This window comes from Rousettus aegyptiacus, unplaced genomic scaffold, assembly GCF_014176215.1.
Source record: "Rousettus aegyptiacus isolate mRouAeg1 unplaced genomic scaffold, mRouAeg1.p scaffold_m13_p_12, whole genome shotgun sequence".
Lineage (NCBI taxonomy): Eukaryota > Metazoa > Chordata > Mammalia > Chiroptera > Pteropodidae > Rousettus > Rousettus aegyptiacus.
In genome coordinates this window covers 65,224,928-65,246,104 of record NW_023416287.1, presented here as the reverse complement: position 1 = coordinate 65,246,104, position 21,177 = coordinate 65,224,928, and the positions used below count along the sequence as shown (strand labels likewise).

General features: G+C 37.7%; 1 protein-coding gene across 8 annotated transcripts in view; it reads right to left on the bottom strand.

Moving 5' to 3' along the window:
- Positions 1-7,233: 7,233 nt before the first annotated feature.
- The window catches only part of ASXL3 (ASXL transcriptional regulator 3), a 160,491-nt gene continuing 146,547 nt past the window's right edge, over positions 7,234-21,177 (bottom strand). For all 8 annotated transcript variants that reach the window (XM_016153916.2, XM_016153915.2, XM_016153921.2 and 5 more), the window contains 2 exons: positions 18,140-20,093; positions 7,234-15,467 (listed from right to left, as the gene is read on the bottom strand). In XM_016153916.2, coding sequence (XP_016009402.2) covers positions 11,757-15,467; positions 18,140-20,093 — 5,665 coding nt within the window. In that variant the 3' untranslated portion in view covers positions 7,234-11,756. The remainder of the gene's footprint in view (positions 15,468-18,139; positions 20,094-21,177) is intronic.

Genomic DNA, 21,177 nt, shown 5'->3' with positions numbered 1-21,177 from the left:
ATGTTTGACTCTTACTTTCCTTATCCAAAAATGGGGTTCATACCACTTTCTTAGCTCTAGGGATGGCTTTACACCTAGCAAGGCACTGGATGATACGATACAGGAGGCCCTTTTAATATCTTGCTTGGCAAATAAATAATCCAAGATTTTGTTAGAAGCCTAATAACATGAGCAAAGGAAAAATGATTGATTTTAATCATTTACTGAGAAAATTACACTTTCTTTTCAATTTGAGCCTTTGAAAATAGCTGATCCCATCAAGTCACACAAGAATCTTGGTAAAGGAAGTCCTAGAAAAGTTCATAATATTGCCTTGTGAAAGAACCTTCTCTTCTTAAAGGGACATTCTGAGAGTTAGAGGTAATTTTATGTAAATTATCTACCTTAGCATATTGAGACCCAGAGCCTTACATTTGCTTTTGCCTGTACCCAAAGGCTTCTCTATCAGATGTCCACTTGGGATACTTCTGCACTCTCAGGCCTTCTTCAATTCTCTATACAGACCTGACTTTCTATATTAGTCACCTTGGGCAACTACAACAAAGGCCGTGGACTGGGCATCTTAAACAACAGAAGTTTGTTTTTTCACAGTTCTGAAGGCTGGGAAGTCAAGAGCAAGGTGCTGGCCGATTTATTTCTGGTGAGACCTCTCTTCCTGGTTGCATGTCTTCTTGCTGTGTATTTACATGGGGGGTGAGGCAGCACAGAGAACACACACTCTGGCATCTTTTCGTGTAAGAACACTAACCTTATAGTACCAGCCCCACCTTTATTATCTCATTTAATCTTAATATCTTTTGATAGGACTATCTCCAAATCCAGTCACATGCAAATTAGGGCTTCAACACATTAATTTGGGTGGGGAGCGGGGACACAGTTCACTTCATAGTGTTGTCTCAGTGAGACCTGTATGCACGTACAGCCTCCACACCACAATACTCTCTACGCCCTTACTATGTTTCATTTTCCTTCATAGCACTTTCCATTTTCGAACGTACTATATATTTATTTCTTTGCTACCTGTCTCCTCATACGTGAATAAAAACTCAGAGATTTCTAACTGTTTATGTAGCTACTTGTAGTACCCATGACAGATCCTAGTACAGAAGCCAACAATATAAACACTGTTGTGCACATGAATGGACAACCAATTCTACATTAGGCATGATGGAAGCTGCAAGATACTGGAATAGATAAGATATTCTACCTGGTCTTCAGCAGGTTTCAATCTAGTCATGAGACTCACTGTAAATGAATGGTAGCTTTCTCTATAACTACAGACTATAACTCAGGAAGTGATTGAAAAGGAATGTATAAGTGTGTACTGTACACAGTCCAGGGTTACATTTACTTCCTATGCAAGAGTTAAACCAATTAATATATTTGCTGAACCATGAGTCAAGAAATCAGATTTCCCATTATTAAAATTATTCTTCATTCTTGGTGATATTTATATGAACCAACTGCAAACCATAAGAACAGGTCAAATTTATGTGTTGAAGTAGGTTTTAAGTATCCATCCTCACAGGAAAATTATACACAGGAGAATCCCCTGTGACAACATTTTAATAATGATCATGTATAAAAATAGCCAATTGCAGAGCCCAGTTTTTCCTTTCTGATAAATTATTTTGATATTCACTTAAAAAAAATGATTTACTAGATCTCGGACAAGAAACTTTCTAAGTCAAGTCATCTCACATTTTATTAAGCTTGCAAAGGTATCTTTGAAGCATTGCTTCATTAATTTAAATGTAAAACTATAGGGAAAATAATCTCTAATTTAGCTAGAAGATAACATTCATTTTCCTGCTATGGTCTAGTGACAAAAAAATGTTAATGCACATTGCTACCTATGACTACAATAGTGGAAACAAAACGAAATGAGCAGATGCTGACTTACCTTCTCTGGTGAATTATACAGGGCACAAAACCACAATCCTGAAACAAGCCAGACCATCTGTGTTTTCTCCAGATGAGCCAAAATTGGTGACAAACCATTATCCATACAAAGCTTTTTTTTTCTTTTTCTATTTTAACTGAGAAAGTATAATTTCTTCAGTAGGAGATGCAGAAACGTAATTGCTCTTGTAGCATATTGCCTAAATATTTCGACTCTGAACCTAGTCAAGAAATTAAATTATGATTTCAGAAAGGATTTATCTTTTTTCCAAAACTTACATCCCCTCAGTTATTCCCCCCATCCACACCCAAACTGTTCTGGAAAGGTATTTTTGAATGATACTTTCTGAGAAAATTCCTTCTGTCTTATGACAATGTTTCATGGTACAATTCCGAAGCAGAACACACTAAAGAAATGTTTGGTAACTTTATTTTTCTTGAAGAATCAAGTCAGCAGTAAAATGTTGTATCCCCTATAATTCAACACCTAGCATAGAAGTGGTGAGCAAAAAAAAGTTTGCTTATTGAATGTTGGATGAATCTTAGCACCAAAAGTGCCCCAGTTGTATGAATCCCCTTATAAGTATTGAGAGTCAAAGAGTACGTTCTGTTTATCATCAGTGAGAAGACACACTCCCCATAAGCAGAAAAGAAAGTTAAAGCATCCTTTTTTGGAAATGGCAAAATACGATTCTTCACACAATTTATAATTACTTTAACATATCTTCAAAGAATTACTTATTAAAATACTTAAAATACTAGCTTAGATGGCTTTAAGAAAAATATTTATAAGTAAGAGGTAATAAAAGATGGCTGTATCCTGTAGGGAAGATAGTGACTCACTGAGCAGGAATGTGAACAACCCAAAGTCATGCTCATATAGCTGTAGCATAACAGACAGAAAGGGAGAGGCCACAAAGTGCTACAGAATGGGCTTCTGTGTATGGTAACAGCTATCATTCATGTTCCCAGTTCCCAGGCTGGAAAAAAATGAAGCCGTAGGATTCACTTAACCAACCACTCAATGTTTGGTTGAAAAAAATATTGACACAGGTGGTTTGTCCCTGGTATTATACACCCTGATGTTATCTGTTGGATGTCTTTTCTATGCTTTTTCATTTTTCCCAATGACCAAAATGTTTCCCTCTTGTGATCACCAGCAAAGTGGGAAGCTTTTATTTCTCAGAAGTACTGGACAAGGCACTGCGAGCTCTCTTACTTCAGTCCAGACCTGTAGCTTGCAGAAGCATCCCTCGCTCTTTGTTTTTTTCTTCGGAATCCTATTGAATGACATGAATAGTCAGAAGTAATGTTTCCACCTTAAAAAAAAGAAGAAAGAAAAATAGCCCACATTGCAATTTATTTCAGGACACTACTATTTTTTGGCTATAGTCTCTGTATATGACTTTTTAATGTACGAATATGCATTACATTGAATTTTTAAAAGTATTAAAAACTCAATGACCGCCAAGGACATGGGATATCACATTGTTTCAATATGTTAACTTTTACAAAATCAAGTTATCAACCCTATAGACATCTAAACAAATTCTTAGATTCATGTAAGAAGAGCCTGGGGATAAATCTCTAAAATGGGTAAGGATTATACAACTTGCAGTGAACATTATCAGGAAAAACTGTGTCTTTATTGATGAGCCCTGTTCAAGGGAAGTGATGGGGATGTTTAAAAGAAGGAGCATGACCTCCTTCCAGTGGGACTGCCCTGAAACTATACCAGGTGTGACCACAGAATGCATCTCTGGAGGCTTCATTCTCATTCAGTGGCAATCCTAAAGGGTTTCACTCACTTGGTTGCTCTCAGCCCCGCTGCACCTTGCACACGTCTTGGTTACACTCTTGTCACATTAAAATTGTTTGATCATCTTTCCCATTGTCCTCTAATTTTGAGACCCTCTGATTTTTCTCCAAAGCCCCAGTACCTAGCAGTCTGTATAGCAGCCATTGTGTCTTGCAGCAAATAAGAGGATGGACTTTGGTCTCTGAAAAATCTTTCATATTCCAGATCTTAGCTATGTTTTTTTTTTTTCCTTCAACTCTCTAAGTCTCAGTTTCTTCATTTATAACACAGACATAATAACAATGCCTAACTAATAGGATTTTTTTTAGGGACAAACATGATACTACTTATGAAATGCTCTGTATTATACATTCCGTAGCTCCGTAATATACATTCCATAGCATTTCACAAGTTTTATCTATTATTTTCTACTGAAGACAATCTGTCTTTTGGGAATAGCTCTGGAAAAATGCCATAGTTAGTGTAGTATAAAGTTAAATCTCTAAAAGTTTATATGAAGGGAATTTACAAAATCTTCATATTCAGGTCATGAAGGCTAAAGACTTAGAAATGATTTATTTATTACTGAAAGAATCAAAATTAGAAAACCAAGATTGCAGAGTGTGGTGTCTTTGATATTTCCCAGTTTTTGCCAAGTAATGCTTTTGGACAGAAAAGATTCTGCAAAAGAACCTTTCTAAGCTCCATAGATTCTTACTCTAAATGTAGCTTAAATTTTTTTTTTTTTTAAATTTTTGAACGTTTCTTTTAAAGATGCCAACTCTTTTCTCATAGCTTTTTCCCCCTGGAAGGATAAAGATTATTTTACCCAAAAAAAAAAAAAAAAAATGTAGTACTAAAAAAACCAAACCAAACCAAATCTGCATTGAGTCCACATGTCAAAGGAAGAAAAGGTACAAAATAATGTTTTAGTGACTTCTGCTTAGAAGCCATTAAGGAGAACTGTCCCCACTCATATGCCAAGACTTTTGATTCCTCATTTTGAAATTTAAACTGGATGGATAATGAATTTTATATTACACTACGAAATCATGGTTTTTATTTCTATATAAATAGACATGCACAAATGTTGCCACTTCTATATAGGATGAGAACATCCAGGATAAGCTCATATGGTTATAGCCATTGAGGCCAACCACATTTTCCAATATCTGGAAGATGTTACAGCATCCTCAAATTGGATACTGAAAACCTAATGAATCAAGGAAAGCAGAACCAGATTTCTCACTACTCTGAAATCCCGCCTGTTCCCCATCATTGAAGAATAAGGATTTAGAACATAGTGTTTTCCTGAAATAAAACCATAATTTGAGACTAGAGATAAAAGTCTGAATCAAAGGTAAAACTTAGTTTTCATTTACAAACATGATAAAATAAAAAAGACTTTCTGATGAGCCCACAGAAAATAAGATGAATCTTATGTGACTCAAGTATCCAGGACCCTCTGTTGAAGCACCTGGTGCCCCGATCCTTTGGCCAAATTGCTATTTGTGGGGACCGTCCACTGAACAGAGTACTTGGAAAAAGCAAATAGGGGAAACTCCTGGATATTTTATTGTGTTTGGGTTAAAGCTTTCATTTGAGCCTCCTCTAAATGATTTCCTTTACAAAATAATTTAAATGAAATTGTAGATGGAAATTTTAGCTTAAGAAAGGTACCTCAGAAACAAATATCCCCATAACTGTGATGGATATACTAAGTATAAATCAAACTGTTAATAAAAGCAGATTCACAAGCTCATTTGTTCACAGAACTAATATTCAGCCAATTTTCATGGGTTTGTTGTAATAGAGCCATCTCTTTTGATTTGTCTGGCATGTTTGGATTGGCTGATGCTTTGCAGGATTGCTAAATATTTTCAATATCAGCTTTACTTATAGTCTATTATCATGATAAGATATTTAATACAGCTGAAAAACAAAATAAAACTCTTTATTTTAAATAAAAAGCCAAAAAAAAAAATCAGCCCTTACTTTGCAAATCTGGTGATCTTCTTCCAATTAGTAAAAGTGTATAGTAATTAATTACCCTAGCAACTTAGATATAGTTTCTGTAAGGAAAAGAACTAGATTTATTGCCCAATTTAGACTTCCAGATTAGCTATGACATTGGACTACTCCAGCTTCTCATTTCTGTGTATCACTATGGATAATTGTGTGTGGCCTGAACTTGAAATAGTAAGTCTAGGCAACCTGTAACTAAAATCTTCAAATAATTTTGTAGAGTGAAAAACACTTTCTAGGATTTCTGTTCAATTGTTTCCTGTAGAAAGAAACCCCAAAATGTTTTATCAACTATTTTCCGGGCTAAGTTCTTTCAAAATAACAAACTTACCTTTGACAATAATGAAGTATCTATGTGGAAACTGGTGAATCCCTGGATAAATCACTTGTCCTCAGATAAGCACTATGATGGTTACAAATAACTACTTTAAATCCTAAGAGCAACTATGACTCAAATTAGGTCACATTAAAGTATTAAGGATAATGAAATATTTGTATAAAAATTATATAATTGTACCCATTTTATGAGAATAAGTGAATTAAAACATATAAAGCATTTAGCTGTTTCAATAAACGTGTTTAAAGAGCATTGGACTGTTCAAATTTTTCTAATAAATTTTGGAATAGATGATGTCTAGGGAGTAATGCAAACAATTAAAAAATCCTGCAATGCTAAATAAAATTAAGAAAGCATTTTGTAAATATTTTAATAGGAAATTTTAATTGGACAAAAAAGGAATGCCCTCAATGCAATGAAAATAACTTCATGAACTTTGGAAGTATCTATCTTCCATTAACTTACTTGGATGACTTGGACTTCATTATAATTACTTCATTTAGTGTTTGGAGGAGGAAGCAGGTTTTCTTTTCTTCCAAAAGTAAACATCCTCTTTCGCCATCTGGTGGCTAAAGACAACATTCTCCATGTAGATGAAAACAGCTGAACTAGATTTAACAATCAATGGTTTAATGCTTTTGGATTCACCTTATTGTAAAGATATGCAATTACTTTAACTGATGTAAATATAACTGAGGCAATACTGTTCTAATGATTCCCAGCACTTTATTCAAATAATTCTAGCTATAATATTTAATCCGAAATTTAAAAATGAGCACGATTAAAAAAAAACTTTTTCAGTTAATTTTCATTTTGAAAGTTAAAATTAAATACGATAATAACAATTTGTTTGACCTAAATGTGTTTTGATACAAAGAATTAACAAGATCTTCATGAAAACAAAAAGGCCTAAATATATTTTTAAATGATAAGCACAGTAGATATGGTTAAGCATAAGGTATGTTTTGGTTTTTAATGTTTTAACAGTAATTATAATCATATGTTGACAATTCACCATACCAAGAAGAGTAGATAATTTAACAGTATATGTATGGTTTGTCTTCCCTATAAATTTTTTCTTAAGTAAAAATTTTCAGTGTACTAATTAGTACATATTTTTGTATCTACGACTACCTCATTTCAGAAAAAAATTAAAAATGACAATTATTTAATGTTTAATTTCTTTATTTTTTCCAGAATAGTTTAATATTCAAACCCAAATTGTTACTTTGAGAAAGGGAAAAACATAGAAACATGAAAAGACAAACATTTCATTTAACTTATGGTATTGTGAGCAGTCACTTTTGTAGGCAACACTTTTTTGTCTTTGTAGAAAAGAAGAAATAAAAACAAACAGCACCATTAAAGAATGTATGATCCCTGAATTCTAAACAAAACACTGTCTAAAAATTGTTTAAATGCTTGTTGCACTCAGTCACATTTAGTCAGGTATCAAAGCAAGCATAACAGTTTTAAATTGTGGCAGTCTTACTGAATCAACTGCTCCCCCTTCTGAGGATTTTACACACCTTTTCTGAGTTTTTCCTGTGGGAATAATATTCTTTGGTAAAGGACCGAAGGAGGGTTTTACTTTTCTGTATGCTGATATAAAATGTTTGAGGGTGAGGGTCTTCACCCCCAATCTGTGTTTGTCATGCATGTTATGTCTGGGTCCATTTCACATTTTCCTGTTACGCCGTAAGAGTAATACCGCCTTTAAAAAAAAAAAGGCATTAAATGGCTAATGTCAAACAGATGTAAACATTCAGAATACTGACCAAAAAAAAAAAAAAAAAGTACACACAAACACACATTACAAAAAGAAACTGTACTGAAAATATGAATCAGATTAGGTTTCCATAAAGCCGGGGGAAAAATACAGCAGTACAAGAAATTTATGGCAACAAAGTAAAGCACTTTTTCTGAAACATTCATGAACAGTACAAATACAACAAAGTTTTTCTACCATCTAAATTATTCTGCAACTATCAAATATAGTACAAAGCGAAATAGTATGTGCTATAAAAAAGCAGCTCCTTTAAATTATAGTAAAAATGCTTTTGTTTGCTTTACAGTGACAAAGCATGAGGACTGAAGACTACAAGATTTTTATATTCAGTGACATTTTGGCTACATAGGCCCCTGACAGTCTGATGAGTTCCTTTGCTAGGACTCTTCACATTGTTCTCTGGAAACACAAATGGACATTGACTCTGGACTCTGCGTGTTCATCGGCCTCATTCCCACCAGGCAGCTAGCAAGGTTCTTGGCCTTGAGAGACGACGTCACCCTAACCTTGGCTTCAGCTTCTGTAACCTGGGACTTCTCCAGACCAAAGAGAAACTAGGAAACCGAGGCCACAGCAACTTCCTCTTTTGAAATTGTGTGTTAGTAAAGGAAACTGGGCTGCAGCATCACATATTCTTACTTTTGACTGAATTATGAAGCACCATACGCATCAGCATGTTTGTTTTTGTATGTTTATTCTGAATAAGACTATCCAAGGTCTAGAAGTCAATTAAACCTTCTAGAGCTCTTCCCGGAAACACACACCACCACGAAGTCTTTATAGCAACCAGGGTCAACCTCATAGGTTTGTTTTCAAGTTTTCTTTATCGAATTGGACCTTAGCAGGGAAATATAATAACTATGATGCTCAGTTCACCAACATGTCTGCTATTCTCACTTGGGGGGAGGACAGTATTTTCATTTTGAAAATGAATTTGCATCAGAACGTTCTTATTAACATGCCCACTAACTAACTGTCTTTGTACACCTCAGGCATATGCATATCATATAGGAGGGGGATTAGGGAATAGCAGTTTTCTTCCTTCCCCGCTCCAAAAGTGCTACTTATGGAAATATATCCTTTGTGATTAAAAAAAAAAAAATTACAAGTCACATGTGCAAGTTCTATTCCTGATAGGGACAGGATACTGTCCAATAATCAGGATAATGCACATACTAAAATTTGCACATTACACCAAAATAACCATGTAGTAAATAACATATTCCATCTGCACATAGGCAGACACCTGTGGAAATCAGGAAACTAAGAACCTACTCACCTAAATCCAAATATACTGACTTGTGTGTGTGTGTGTGTGTGTGTGTGTATTTTAAATGGACACTTGTAAAATATCTGATTCATTTTTTACTTCTGAACTTCTTTCTTTCCATTACTTTTTAGCCCAAAGATGCTAATTATTCTGTAATAAAAACCATATGTGAACATTTAAACTGGGCAAAAAAAGAGCACAGGCATAGAAAAAATTCTGCTCTTTGGACCTGGGTGATAGAATCCATGAACAATCAACAATTGATTCTCTCAATCTATTATGTGAAAAATCAAAACATTCAGAAGGACACTTTTCTTCATTCCCGGTAAGTAACTTGTAGGCATTAATTTCACAATGATGGAACTGATAATGGACTTCAACTGTAGCTCATACACAGAGTGCAAAGGTTTCGTAGACTGGAGTTTCTTTCAACATGTCAGTTACTGATGTGGTAGTTTTGAATCTGCTGGTGTAGACAGTATCTGACACTGGTGGTGTAGCAACTGAATTTAGAAGGAGTTGACATGCAAGTATCTATATTTTAGGGGTGCCCCTCTGAGACTAGAGCATGATCTTCTGAACCAAGATGACATCAGAGCCAAGCAGACCATAGAGAAACACTGAGGAGAATGCCACCTAAATACAACCTGGTAGATAGTAAACTAAGGATCCACTGGAACTTATGCTGCAGTCCTTGGGTAGGGCTGGTTAAGTGCACTGCTAATTTTCTCAGTCATTTGCTAATTTTAATGTGAAAAAACAGAAGTGACAATACTGAAGCACCAAATTGCAGGCCCAAAGGCAGGCCCTTCTTTGCTTTTAACATAAACTATCTTTCGCTATCAGCAATTTGTTAATAAAAATGATGTCTCTGTCACTTACAATTTGGCAACATCACAATAATAAATATGGAGGGAAAAAACATATACCATGGTCAATTACCATTTAAAAAAAAAAAATCACAAGTTTTTTTTTTTTTTTCCAGGAATGTAAATTCTGTTCATTCCGGTTAATTTTTAAGATGTATTTTAAGGGAATGTCAAAAGTTTATATTGATTAGGATGCTCCATGTCTAAATTCTTACCCTGGACAGATTATATCTGCCGCCTTCCTGCCATGTTTTTCATTCTTTTATTTTCTACACCCTCAATCAATCAATGGGTTAATGGCGCTCTGCATTTTGTGCTCTGCAATCTGAAGTTAAATGGGCTTGACTTGTGTTGTCTTTCATCTTCCCACAATGTGCATGTGCTTTTGAACTTGCTTCAGGGAACAGAGCCTCCTGAACTAAAGCTGTTCTCTGGCATGAGGATGGCCAAAGTATATGGAATGCAGCTCAAATACTCAACACTCAGACTTTACTAGATAAACACTGACAACATTTGTAAGATGCAGTATCCCTTTTTCAAAAACAGTTCCACTCTCCCAAAAACGAAGAATGTACTAAATTCGCCTGAGGGAAAAGAAAACAAAACATGCAATACCTAGAACAATTTAAAAAATAAGGGCTATATCAGAGTAAAATAGAATTATATGGATTGTGAATCATGAGAAAAAAAAATTGTCCCGAAAAATGTCAGCAATTAGCCCTCTGTAGTCCCTTTTATCATCAATGGCACTTTAAGAAAAAAATAAAAAACAGTGGCCAATCTCTGTAAAACTGAAAGCCAGAATGCACTGGTGTCATCAATAAAGGGGTACAATGATTTCCCCCAAAATTTTAATATCTAGTTATTGTATTAGTGAATATAATAGACCAATATTTACATAATCAACTCATTTATGTGTTTTTGCATATACAGTATTATATTTGTTTTAATTTTAAAGAATTTTTTTAGTACTTGCTCTTAAAAGCCACACGTGAAGCTCTGAAATCCTCTGGGCCTGTGGCTCTCTGTTGGCCAACTTACAGTCTCAGGTGTCAAAGGACTCGAACCAGATTACTGGGCATGAGGCCCACACTGCAATTTCAGGCCTAAGACACATTTCACTACAACACATGTACAACGTCCAAGGCAGATGCAGATTTTCTGCCAGTCTCTGAAAAGAGTAAAAAGGGAGGAAAGAGAATAAGGACAGTGGAGTTCATTAATGGCATAACTCCTTTAATGTATCTTTTGTGATATGAGTAAATACAAGGAATCATACATTTAAATCAGATTCCCCTTTCCAAATATGATTTAATCGCCGTGGTAAAGGTAGCTCCAGAAGAGTGAACCGTGAAAACCCTGGCTGTAATGGTTGATCTAGAGAAGAATGCACACCCACCTCAAATCACTTTCACCATTCTCTTTCTACGTCTGCATTTCTGGTTTGCGTTAATTAAAAATGTCCTTTTCCTAGCTACATCTGAAATTTTAAAAACCCGATGGGGCAGTGACACGTATACACATGGACAGAAATTTTCCAGAGCTGAGAATGGCAACTAAATATATAAAAGACATGCTGCCGAGCCACTCGGCTGGGATGGGATCACCCCTTTCCGAGAAATGCAAGAAAATAATCCCACAGAGAAATCTGTTCCAAAGTAAAATAAATTAACACGATATAAACCACTGAGTTATTCATCTTGTTGCTGCTGATGCCGTTTGGCTTTTCCGTGTTGAAAAGGGATACTGCATCTTTCATTTAGCTCTTATCGCACAACCAGGCAAGCTACACAGAGTTTTGAAGGACCTATGCAGTCGTCATGGCAGAAGGCCCCACAGCCTTTGCACACAATCATGGCTTTCAGCCGGCAAGAGCATTTCAGTTCCAATTCATCCGCGTTGCTACTGTCGGCAAAGTTCTGAACGGGCGTCTGAGCGTTCTGACCGGGCAGACCCGTGGCAGGGTTGGAGCCACTTCCCAAAATCCCAATGGACTTTTCGATTGCGGAGGCTGCCCTTTTGAAGCTCGCGCTACCAAAGTGTATTGTTGGATAGTTTCCACAGAGCTGCTGCTGCTGCTGCACCTGCATTTTCTGAGCAGCTAATTGGGTGAAAGGCTTTTGTGGCTCAGAAAGCAAATAGGAAGAGAAATCTGCATTTTTTAGCGCAAAGGCTTTTAACTGTTCTTTCATCTCATTCTGGTCATAGGAAACTTGTTTCATGCCCAGTTCACAGCTGCTGCCTAAACCTTCCTCAAAAGAAAGAGGTTCCGATTTTATATTGCTACATATGCCCGTGGACTGTGGCCAACTAAGTCTCTTAGTGGTTTCCATGGTAACTGGAGGTTGTTTTTGATCAGCTGGGACTTCTACATTAGGGAGAGGTGGAGGTAGTGGAGGTGGTGGTGGGGGAGGTGGGGGCAAAGCCAAGGGTGGAGGGGGAGGCGGCAGTGGGGGTGGGGGATGCACGAGTGCTTTGTTTGGCATTGCATGAGCAGCCCCTCCCACGTCATCACCTTCTTTAATGGGCATATTGGGGGATAACATGTTGGCTAACCTTAGCTGGTGAGGTGCTGGAGAAAGGCCCACCTCCGCCAGTCCCTTTTGTTCAAGATGCCTATTGAAGGCAAATGCATTACAGCCCATGGGGGCCTTGGCAGAAGCCTGTAACAGAGCCGCAGTTGGAATGGGGCCCCTGGCAGCCATAGGCATTTGGTAAAACTGCTGTCTGTGTGAGGTACCAGGGTCAGGGTGGAAGCCGCCATTCTTGTCAACATGAAACAGGTTCTGCTGGAAGCTACACGAGGGGAGCAGCCGCTTTTGTTGTTTGACCTCGGGGCTGTGAACAATTCTGTTCTGCATGGCGTGCTTGCTCAGCCACTCTTGCTTAAATGGTTGGCCATGTCCTAGCGGATTCAGGCCGGAGTTGATGACACAAGGCACCCCTTTAACATCTGGCTCCGCTAACAATTTCCCTGGTTCACATTTAACTTGAGCGTGTTCCCCCACAGTCCTGGCCACTCTCTTTTTGGGGTGGTTTTCTCGCTTTCTCATCTGGAGTGGTGCAAGAGGCCCTGCCAAGTAGCCCTTCGTGTCTGAATTTGGAGAGCTGGACGGCATTTCAACAATGTTCCTCTCTGGTGCTGTTTTACCCACTGAGGTAGTTTGAAGAGGCAGAGGAAGCCTGTTAATTTCGAGCTTTGCTCCCAATCTGGGCTGTGGCAACACTTTTTCCAAGGGCAGGTTGCCCTGCAGTAACTGTGTCACCAGGGGATTGTTCGCCTCCACAGATGACAGACGACAGCTTGAGCTCCCTGTACTGGGAACTCTTTTCAGGGTGTCTGGAGCCAAGGAAATCGCCTCTTCCACAGGGCCAGAGGCAGGAGCCTTCACGTTCTGTGTCTGTTGCACACTGGGGGCTGCCTCTGCAACCGGGGGAGGCAGCTCAGGGCCAGGGAAGTCCTCAGTATCCATCCTAAAGCCCTTGTCCCCTTCATGAGGTTCAGACTTCACAGGGAGAGTGACACTTGTTATGAGATTCCTGGGGTGAAGTTCTGACATGTGCGAGTAGCTGGCGTGCTCAGTTTTGATAGCCTTTGGACAACTCTGCTCTAGATATTCTTTCTGTTTACTTGCACCCGAATGACTGACTAGAGGCTGTCCTGTGCTCCTCATGCCATCTTCATTCCAGCAAATCCGGTTGCCTGGATGATACTGATTGCTACAGGTTGTGTCTGCTTCACTTTTGAAAGCGGCCGGGCCACGTGTCTGCTCAGCAAAGCTATTACTAGGAGCAGTCACATCATTTAATTTATCCGAAACGACGAGGGGTGCTTCCCGGAGACTTGTGCAGGAAGCCTGCATCGTTTTGCAGTCTTTTTTTGCTACGGAAGCTGCAATGAAACTAGAACTGTGATCTATGGTTTCGTTTGCAACCAACTCAGGCCTGCTAATAACAGATACCTGAGGACATGCCATGGGTTGTATGGCGGCTTCTGTCCTCACCGATCTGCTCTGGATGTCCAAGCTGGCTTCCGCGCTTTCAATGGAGACAGTCACAGACAAAGTGGAGGTCAGTGTGGCGCTGTGATCAACGATGACTTTACATGGAATCGATCTGTTTATGGCTGCTGGTGCAAAGCCCCCTGGAGGTTGCTGAGGTTTCCCAGAATTGTCTGCCCTATTTCGAGGCCCTGAATTTTTGTCCAAGCTTTCAGCACTTAACTTGGGAGGACTATCGTACGAGTTTATTGTTAGCATGCTTCCGGTAAACATTGCGACGGATGGGCGTGCAACCAGAGCGTCTGTGACGGCTACGGAATCCCTGCAGCTGAGGGCTGCTCTCACAGTGGTGCCCATGGACATGGTGGCCTGTTCTTCACTCCCAGGCATGGCTATCTTCTCAGGAGAAAATCTGCTGTTAATTCCCGTCGGGGGAATCAAGACAGAGCTAGTGGAGAGATGGTTTGGCAAATTATTTCCAGCGGAGGGAGTTGGCACGGAGGTGTACTGACTGGAGACTAAGTTACCAGCACTGCTGCCTGATGCGAGCAACTGCTTGTCATCCATGGAGCTTGATATGCTGGTGCCTTCAGTGGTGGCAGGAAGGGGAGTGTTTTCAATACATTTTGGTATAATGGCTATGTAGGGAGTATCAGTTCCCTGGATGGTTTTTAACATGCTTATATTACAAGCAGAAATTGTAGTGTTTGTACTATCAACAGACATGAGAACAGAGGATTTATCAACAGAGCTCACAAAGGGATGTTCTTTAATTGCTCCCGACATAGCAGTGCTGCAAATAGACACAGGAACAGAATTTTTATTAAAAAGCACGGGCACACTGCTATTTTCAGAAGAGGTAGATGAAACAATTTTCTCAGGTAAATGTGACACAGGTATATTTTCGTCAGAACTCTGCACAGATAAGTCTGTGGCAGTTTCTGGAAGTTTAGTCGGGTTAAGAGACTGCTGTAATACAGTGGTGGCCTCCCGGAGATGCGCAGACTTGTTGCTAGGAGATCTGCAGTTTGGATTGACAATAATGACACCAGTTGTACCTTCGATTTTTGTTTCGGGGGTAGAAAGAACTTCTAAGCTTGGAGGGCCTTCCTTTGAGCCAAGCGGAGGCAACCTGGGCTCTTTAGTGTTTTGGAAGAGGTGGGCTCGGGCTTGATGTTTCGCGAAGAGCTTCGCCTTTGTCTGTTCTTTGATATGTGCCAAGGTTCTCGCCTTTCCACCTTCTCCTGGGCTCCCCATGGCTCCAGAGACGATGCTTGCTGCTGCTGCTACAGCGGCTGCCGCTGCTGCCTCTCGCTGGGCCCTTGCTTGCTGGGCTCGGGCCTTGATATCTGCGAGGGTTCTGGCTCCTGTGTTCCTTCCACCACTGATAGCTGTACTAGGGGATGCTCGAGACTCTGGTTTGGAGACTGGCTGGCTCTTGATAATAAAAGGAGGCCCAATTTTGGAAAGCTGGATCTACAGGAAGGAGAGAATAGAAGGATAAAATGCTTAGTCCATGACCACAGAGGAGACAGGTGGCATGTGACAATGCAATGGAGAAGAGTAGTACATTTTCTTATAATGTGACATGAAATACATTGAAATCCCTGAATGGACCTTTAGGGTACAAAGCAACATGAAATGCAGCATGAATGCGAAAATTAAAATTTTTTAATTTCTGTTTTTACTCTACAAAAACATCAACAGGTGACTTCACTTGACACAGAAATGAAACATCTTAACGCCTCATATAAAGAGAAACAAACTCCATGCTTCCTAAAATTGAGGTTAGCTAAAAAAAAAAAAATGAGAGATATTTAGTCTTTAAATTATTTTCCTTGCTGGCATGAAAATGTGAGACCTTACCTCTACCTGAGTTTCTATCTTAATTTGACCCAAGAAAGCTCTATCTGAGAGGTCAGGAGACTGGCATTATCATTCTGGCTTTACTCAAAGGAACTTAGATGCTGGGCAAAGCGCTGAGTCCTTCAGTGTCTCCAATAACTTCCCTGAACCAGAGTCTATGGTTTTTATGTATTCCATATTGTCTAGCATGTAACCTTATACATATATAATAAGCACATAAAAAGAGTTTGTAAACTCAGATGTAAAACGAAACTAGTTATTTGTTTTATTTTCCTCACAGGACTGTTATAAAGATGGAATAAGACTATATTTGTTAGGGTGCTCTGCTTTCCAAAGAGATTTTATTATAATTATGTTTTCATAAAAGCAAGGGTAACTCTGTTTTTTTGCCTCTAAAAGGAAGTATGGGTTGGGCAGTTTCCTTTGATATTGATAATCCACAATTTGCTGAATTTTGTAAATGTCCCAATCCTACTCATGCTAATTAAGAGACTTGCAGTCATCACCAAATGCATGAGGCACAAGCCCTAACAACCAACATCCCATAGCAATGCCTATGATGTCTTAATCACTAAGAACATTCTTAGAGCCATCGATTTGTAGAACTGGAAGGGACCCAGTTAAGTCTCTCATTTTACAGTTGGAAAAAACTAGAGATAAATTGTTCTGGTGCCATATAACAGTGAGTGACAGGGAGAGTCTCTGGGCTCCCCATTCAGAGCTGCTGACATGTACTATGCTTTCTTCCCATCTGACTTTCAGATAAACATTTTCCTAGAAAACATTTAATTTCTCTTCTTAACATATGTATATTTACATTATAAACATGGCACACATTGATTTGGAATTATACTTTGAAACTTTGGTAGATAAAATTATCTTCCTGAGGTTATCTCATTTCTCATTATCAAACCTGTGAGGTCTCTTTTCTAATTTAAAGGCTCCAATATTTCCCTTAGTTAAAAAAAAATTAAAACATCTAAAAAATTAAGCCTAGGTATACTTAAGAGCTCAAGGACAAATATCACATATACTTATAATTCTTTTTCTCTCGCTACCATATACTTTCATATAAAGTATATATCACTTTGAAAATAAGCTTTTGAAAAAAAAAAAAAACTAGACTGGTATGTTTAAGAATATTTCATACAAAAAGTATACTTATATTTTTTTCTTTCTATTGCTTTAGAAATTGAAACACATAGCAGGGTTTTATGTTTATCTTTTACATTTCTAGAATCTTATTTAATGGGGACTGCTTTTTAAACAGAATAACTACAACCACTCTCTTAAAATTCAACTTTATGGAAATCATGAGTTACATACAAATATGTAACTCAGAGTAAAATAGAGATTAAGAAAAACAAAGCTTGAGTATATTTATAATTCTAGACCAATCCTATAATGGCATAATCCATTTTATTGTAGAACAAAATAAACGAACTGAGGTAAATGGACCAAATAAATTTAAATGATAGTGAGTAGATTTTTTTTTAATTCAACACAGTTTCTTTTAAATTAACCTCAATTTTCAGTTTATTAGGCAGGCCAATTTATATAAAAGATTTATTTTCTGAATGTTAAAAATCTACTGGGATCAAATGAAAATATATAAATAGGAATGTCTGTCTATAGGCCTTATTTTGTTGTTAAGTTAAATACCTCTTTACTATCTTGGAAGTAAAAAAAAAAAAAACAATAATTTTTGTATGCCTATATATCTATAGCATTTTCCCTCAGGGTTCACAAAGCAATTTCACTGATTTATTTAAGAAATATTTAATGAATCTCTTCCATAAGCCAGGTCCCTCTTCTGCTAAGCAATGGTGGTATTCAATGTTTGTTGGAAAATAAACGAAGGGATAATATGTACCTTCACCTCTTTAGTGCGTGCCTCTAACTTCTGACTACTTCTTTCTCCAGCTCTTCTGAACTTTTATAGGACATTGAATGATCTTCAAATTTTCCCAAGTCTATGTAGGTCTCTGTCCCATACCTTGGAATCCCCCAAAGACCCCTACTTCTGTGATCTGTGGGCTCTACCAGGCCCAGCTCTCCATTTCATTTTTCTTTAAATGCTGAGGTCTAAATATATATATCATAAGAGCTCAAGGCACCGTCTTAAGAAAAAATCATTTACTATTAGACTGATGCTGGGAATATTAGATTATTAACTGTCACATAAAACCTAGAAGAAAATTTTTGAAAAATTAAATATCTAAATTTTAAAAAAGTCTATCATGGAATTGCCTTTCTCTTCTATTCTTGTTTAAATAGCATACCTTGAGAGGTGGAACTCTGGGTTCCTCTCTTGGAGGCTGCTCTTTCTCAGGTGGGCTACTAGATAACACGTTTCGGGGCAACTGATCATCTTCTATCCTCGCCCTCTTTTCCTTGCAGATTCCAAAGCTGTGCTGCTCTGCCGTTTTCCTCTTTGCTATCTCGGATTCTCTACTTTCATTTCTTAACCCGTCGGGTGACTTGGAGGGCTCTGACAACTTGGAAGTATGCAAGGTCTCCAAGCGGTTCTGTGCACTCCCTTGCTTATGTGTTTTATTTCTAGAGCCTTCTGGAAATGAAACCTTCTCCACTGGCGACACATACTGTTTGTCTTGTAATTTAGCTGATGGAAGCTCATTTCCTTTACTCTCTGTCTCTTCAGAAAAGACAGATAATTCCAGTGGTGAAGACACCCCTTTCTTTTCTGTTCTTTGCAGGACATTGTGATTTTTTACTTTTATGATTTCTGTAGAAGGAAGTTCTGGAATTGAAGCAGAATAAGGCTTCTCAGTTTCAACATGTGATTTACAAGGCTGCTGATTCAGGGTTTTACTGTGTAATTCTTCAGGTGAAAATGCTTCAGGAGCCATGGAAGAAGAACCCATTTTGTTGGGTTCAGGACTATTTGATAGAGTCTTCTGCTGAGAGAGAAGGCTTTCTGCCAGAAGCTTAGCAGGAACAGAGCCTTCATCTTTCTGTGGAGAGAGTGGTTCTTCAGATATGGAAGGGGACTTTCTTTGTTGATGCACCAGTTTTTCATTCATAGAAGAATTAGAAATTGGAGATGTTTCTGAAGGAAGTGGCCTACTGGACATAAAAGTGGTCTCAGATGTGAGAAGCATGGAAGATACTGAAGAAGTTTCTGATGTCAAAGGTAAATCAGACATGGGTGATGCTTCTGATGTTAAAGGCAAATTTGATACTGGAGATGCTTCAGAGGTTAAAGGTAAATTGGACATTAGAGATGCTTCTGATAGTTCAGGTGAAGTGGAAATTGGAGATATTTCTGACATCAAAGATGCATGAAGGGTTTCTTCAGTGGGATTTCTCTGATTATATTTGTCTGCATTTTCAGTGCTGGACACCTCAGAACAAAACGTTGTCTCAAGGGAGGCTGGAGTACACGATTCTTCTGAAGTGGATTGTGTTTCCCCTCCTGGGGATGTCAGGCTGGTACATACTTCCTCTGGGCTCTCAGAAGAGAAGGACGTGTCAGAGATACAGACATTTTCAGAAAGTTGTTCATCAGGTTCACTCTGTAGCTCCATTTCTACAGCAATTCCTTCACTTGGAAATTGGCCTTCTAAAGATGATCCTGTTTTTATTTTTGGAGTATTGGTCTCTATTGTAGTTTCTGGCTCCTTATGTTCTGTGTCACTGACATGAGTCACAGATGAAGTGGAAGGAATGAGAGAGTCACAGACTTCTAGTTGATCAATAACAACTGACATTTCTTCCTGGGAAGATTCTGATTTCTCTTCCACCTTAACTTCGATATGATGCAAAGTTTCTAAAACATCATTCATCATAACACAGGATTCCACGTTATCTTCAGGAAGTGTTATTTGGGGCTCTTCATGAGAAGTGGTCAGATTTTCAGACTCCTCAGAAAATTCAGGTATTGTCTTATGATTTTCATCTTGGCATTCACAGATACTAGTCTCTACCTCTTCTGCAATTTCCTCCTGAATCACAGATTCTTCAGGGATCAAGATATCATCTGATTCTAATTCTGCCATTACATCTTTACCTATGTCTACCATAGGACAGAGTGTAGCACAGAAATCAGGCTCTGGAGAAGATGGACTTTTCATGCTTTTTGGCTGTTGTCCTTCCAAGGGAGTCTGTGAGGAAAGATCTGGAAGACTAGAGGTCCCACATGAAGAACTACTTTCAGCTTCATCATTATTTGGTCCAGAAGTGAGCTTTGTGGATTCCTCTCTTGACATGCCCAACCTGAACAGAAATTAGAAACACTACTGTTCAATCACAAACTATGAAAGGTACAACTTGGCTCTCTCCTGAATATAGTTTTTGATAAAAGTAAATATGTCAAATTAACTTTATAATCACTAAGTAACATGCTTAATTTAGGTAAATAATTTTATAATGACTTGGTTTTTCTAAGACCTTATTACAAAACTGAAATAAACTCTATTTCTGGTTAAGAAAGATACAGATTTTTATTCTATAAGCAAGGAGATGGGAACCTTACTAAGTGTTAGTAAAAGGAATTAGAAAATTACATACTACAAAAGACTAGGAAATATGGACAGAAAAGCAAAACAATGTATAAGATTGAAACTTTTTTAAAGTCATAAACTAGAAATGTCATCATATAATAAAAAATTACATAAACTTCAAAGGATGCAACGTAACCAAATCATTAAGTTCAATGCAAAAGGAATATGATGTAAAATCTTGAAGCTGAAATGACTTCCAAAGATTAAGTTTTCTTAAATCGATAAGAAGTTTTAGTTTGTCAATCACCTTATTTTAGTAACCAAGTATCTAACCTAACACAATATGGAAATTTCACTAAAGAACAACAAAGATATTTGAAGTCATCAAAGTTGATTCTATTAGATTACATTTGTGTAAAGCAAGACATATTCTTCCATGTAGATCTCCTATTGTAAAAATATTCCATATAAATGTAAAGAAGATTCAGAAATAATCCAGCCTAATGTTCAGGTTACAAGACAAAGTTAATCAGATTTACAAGCAAAGATATTTTCAAATCACTATTTCCTATCATACTAGGTTATAATATCAGCAGCAGATGGTAGAGGAATATGCTATTCTAAATGAAATTAGAGTACTACAGGCAATCACAAATATAAGCAGAAGAGAGAACATTTCCAGAGGAAAAAACCTAGTTGAAATACAGCTATAATAGTATCAATGCAGGAGAAAAACCTCAGTAAAATCTTCAACCTTTTACTTAAATTACATCCTTAAAATAAAAGGGAAATAAAATTGCATACACTGTTTGGGTATTTGATCATTGCTTTCTTTATCAAAATTCAGAAGGTTCTGA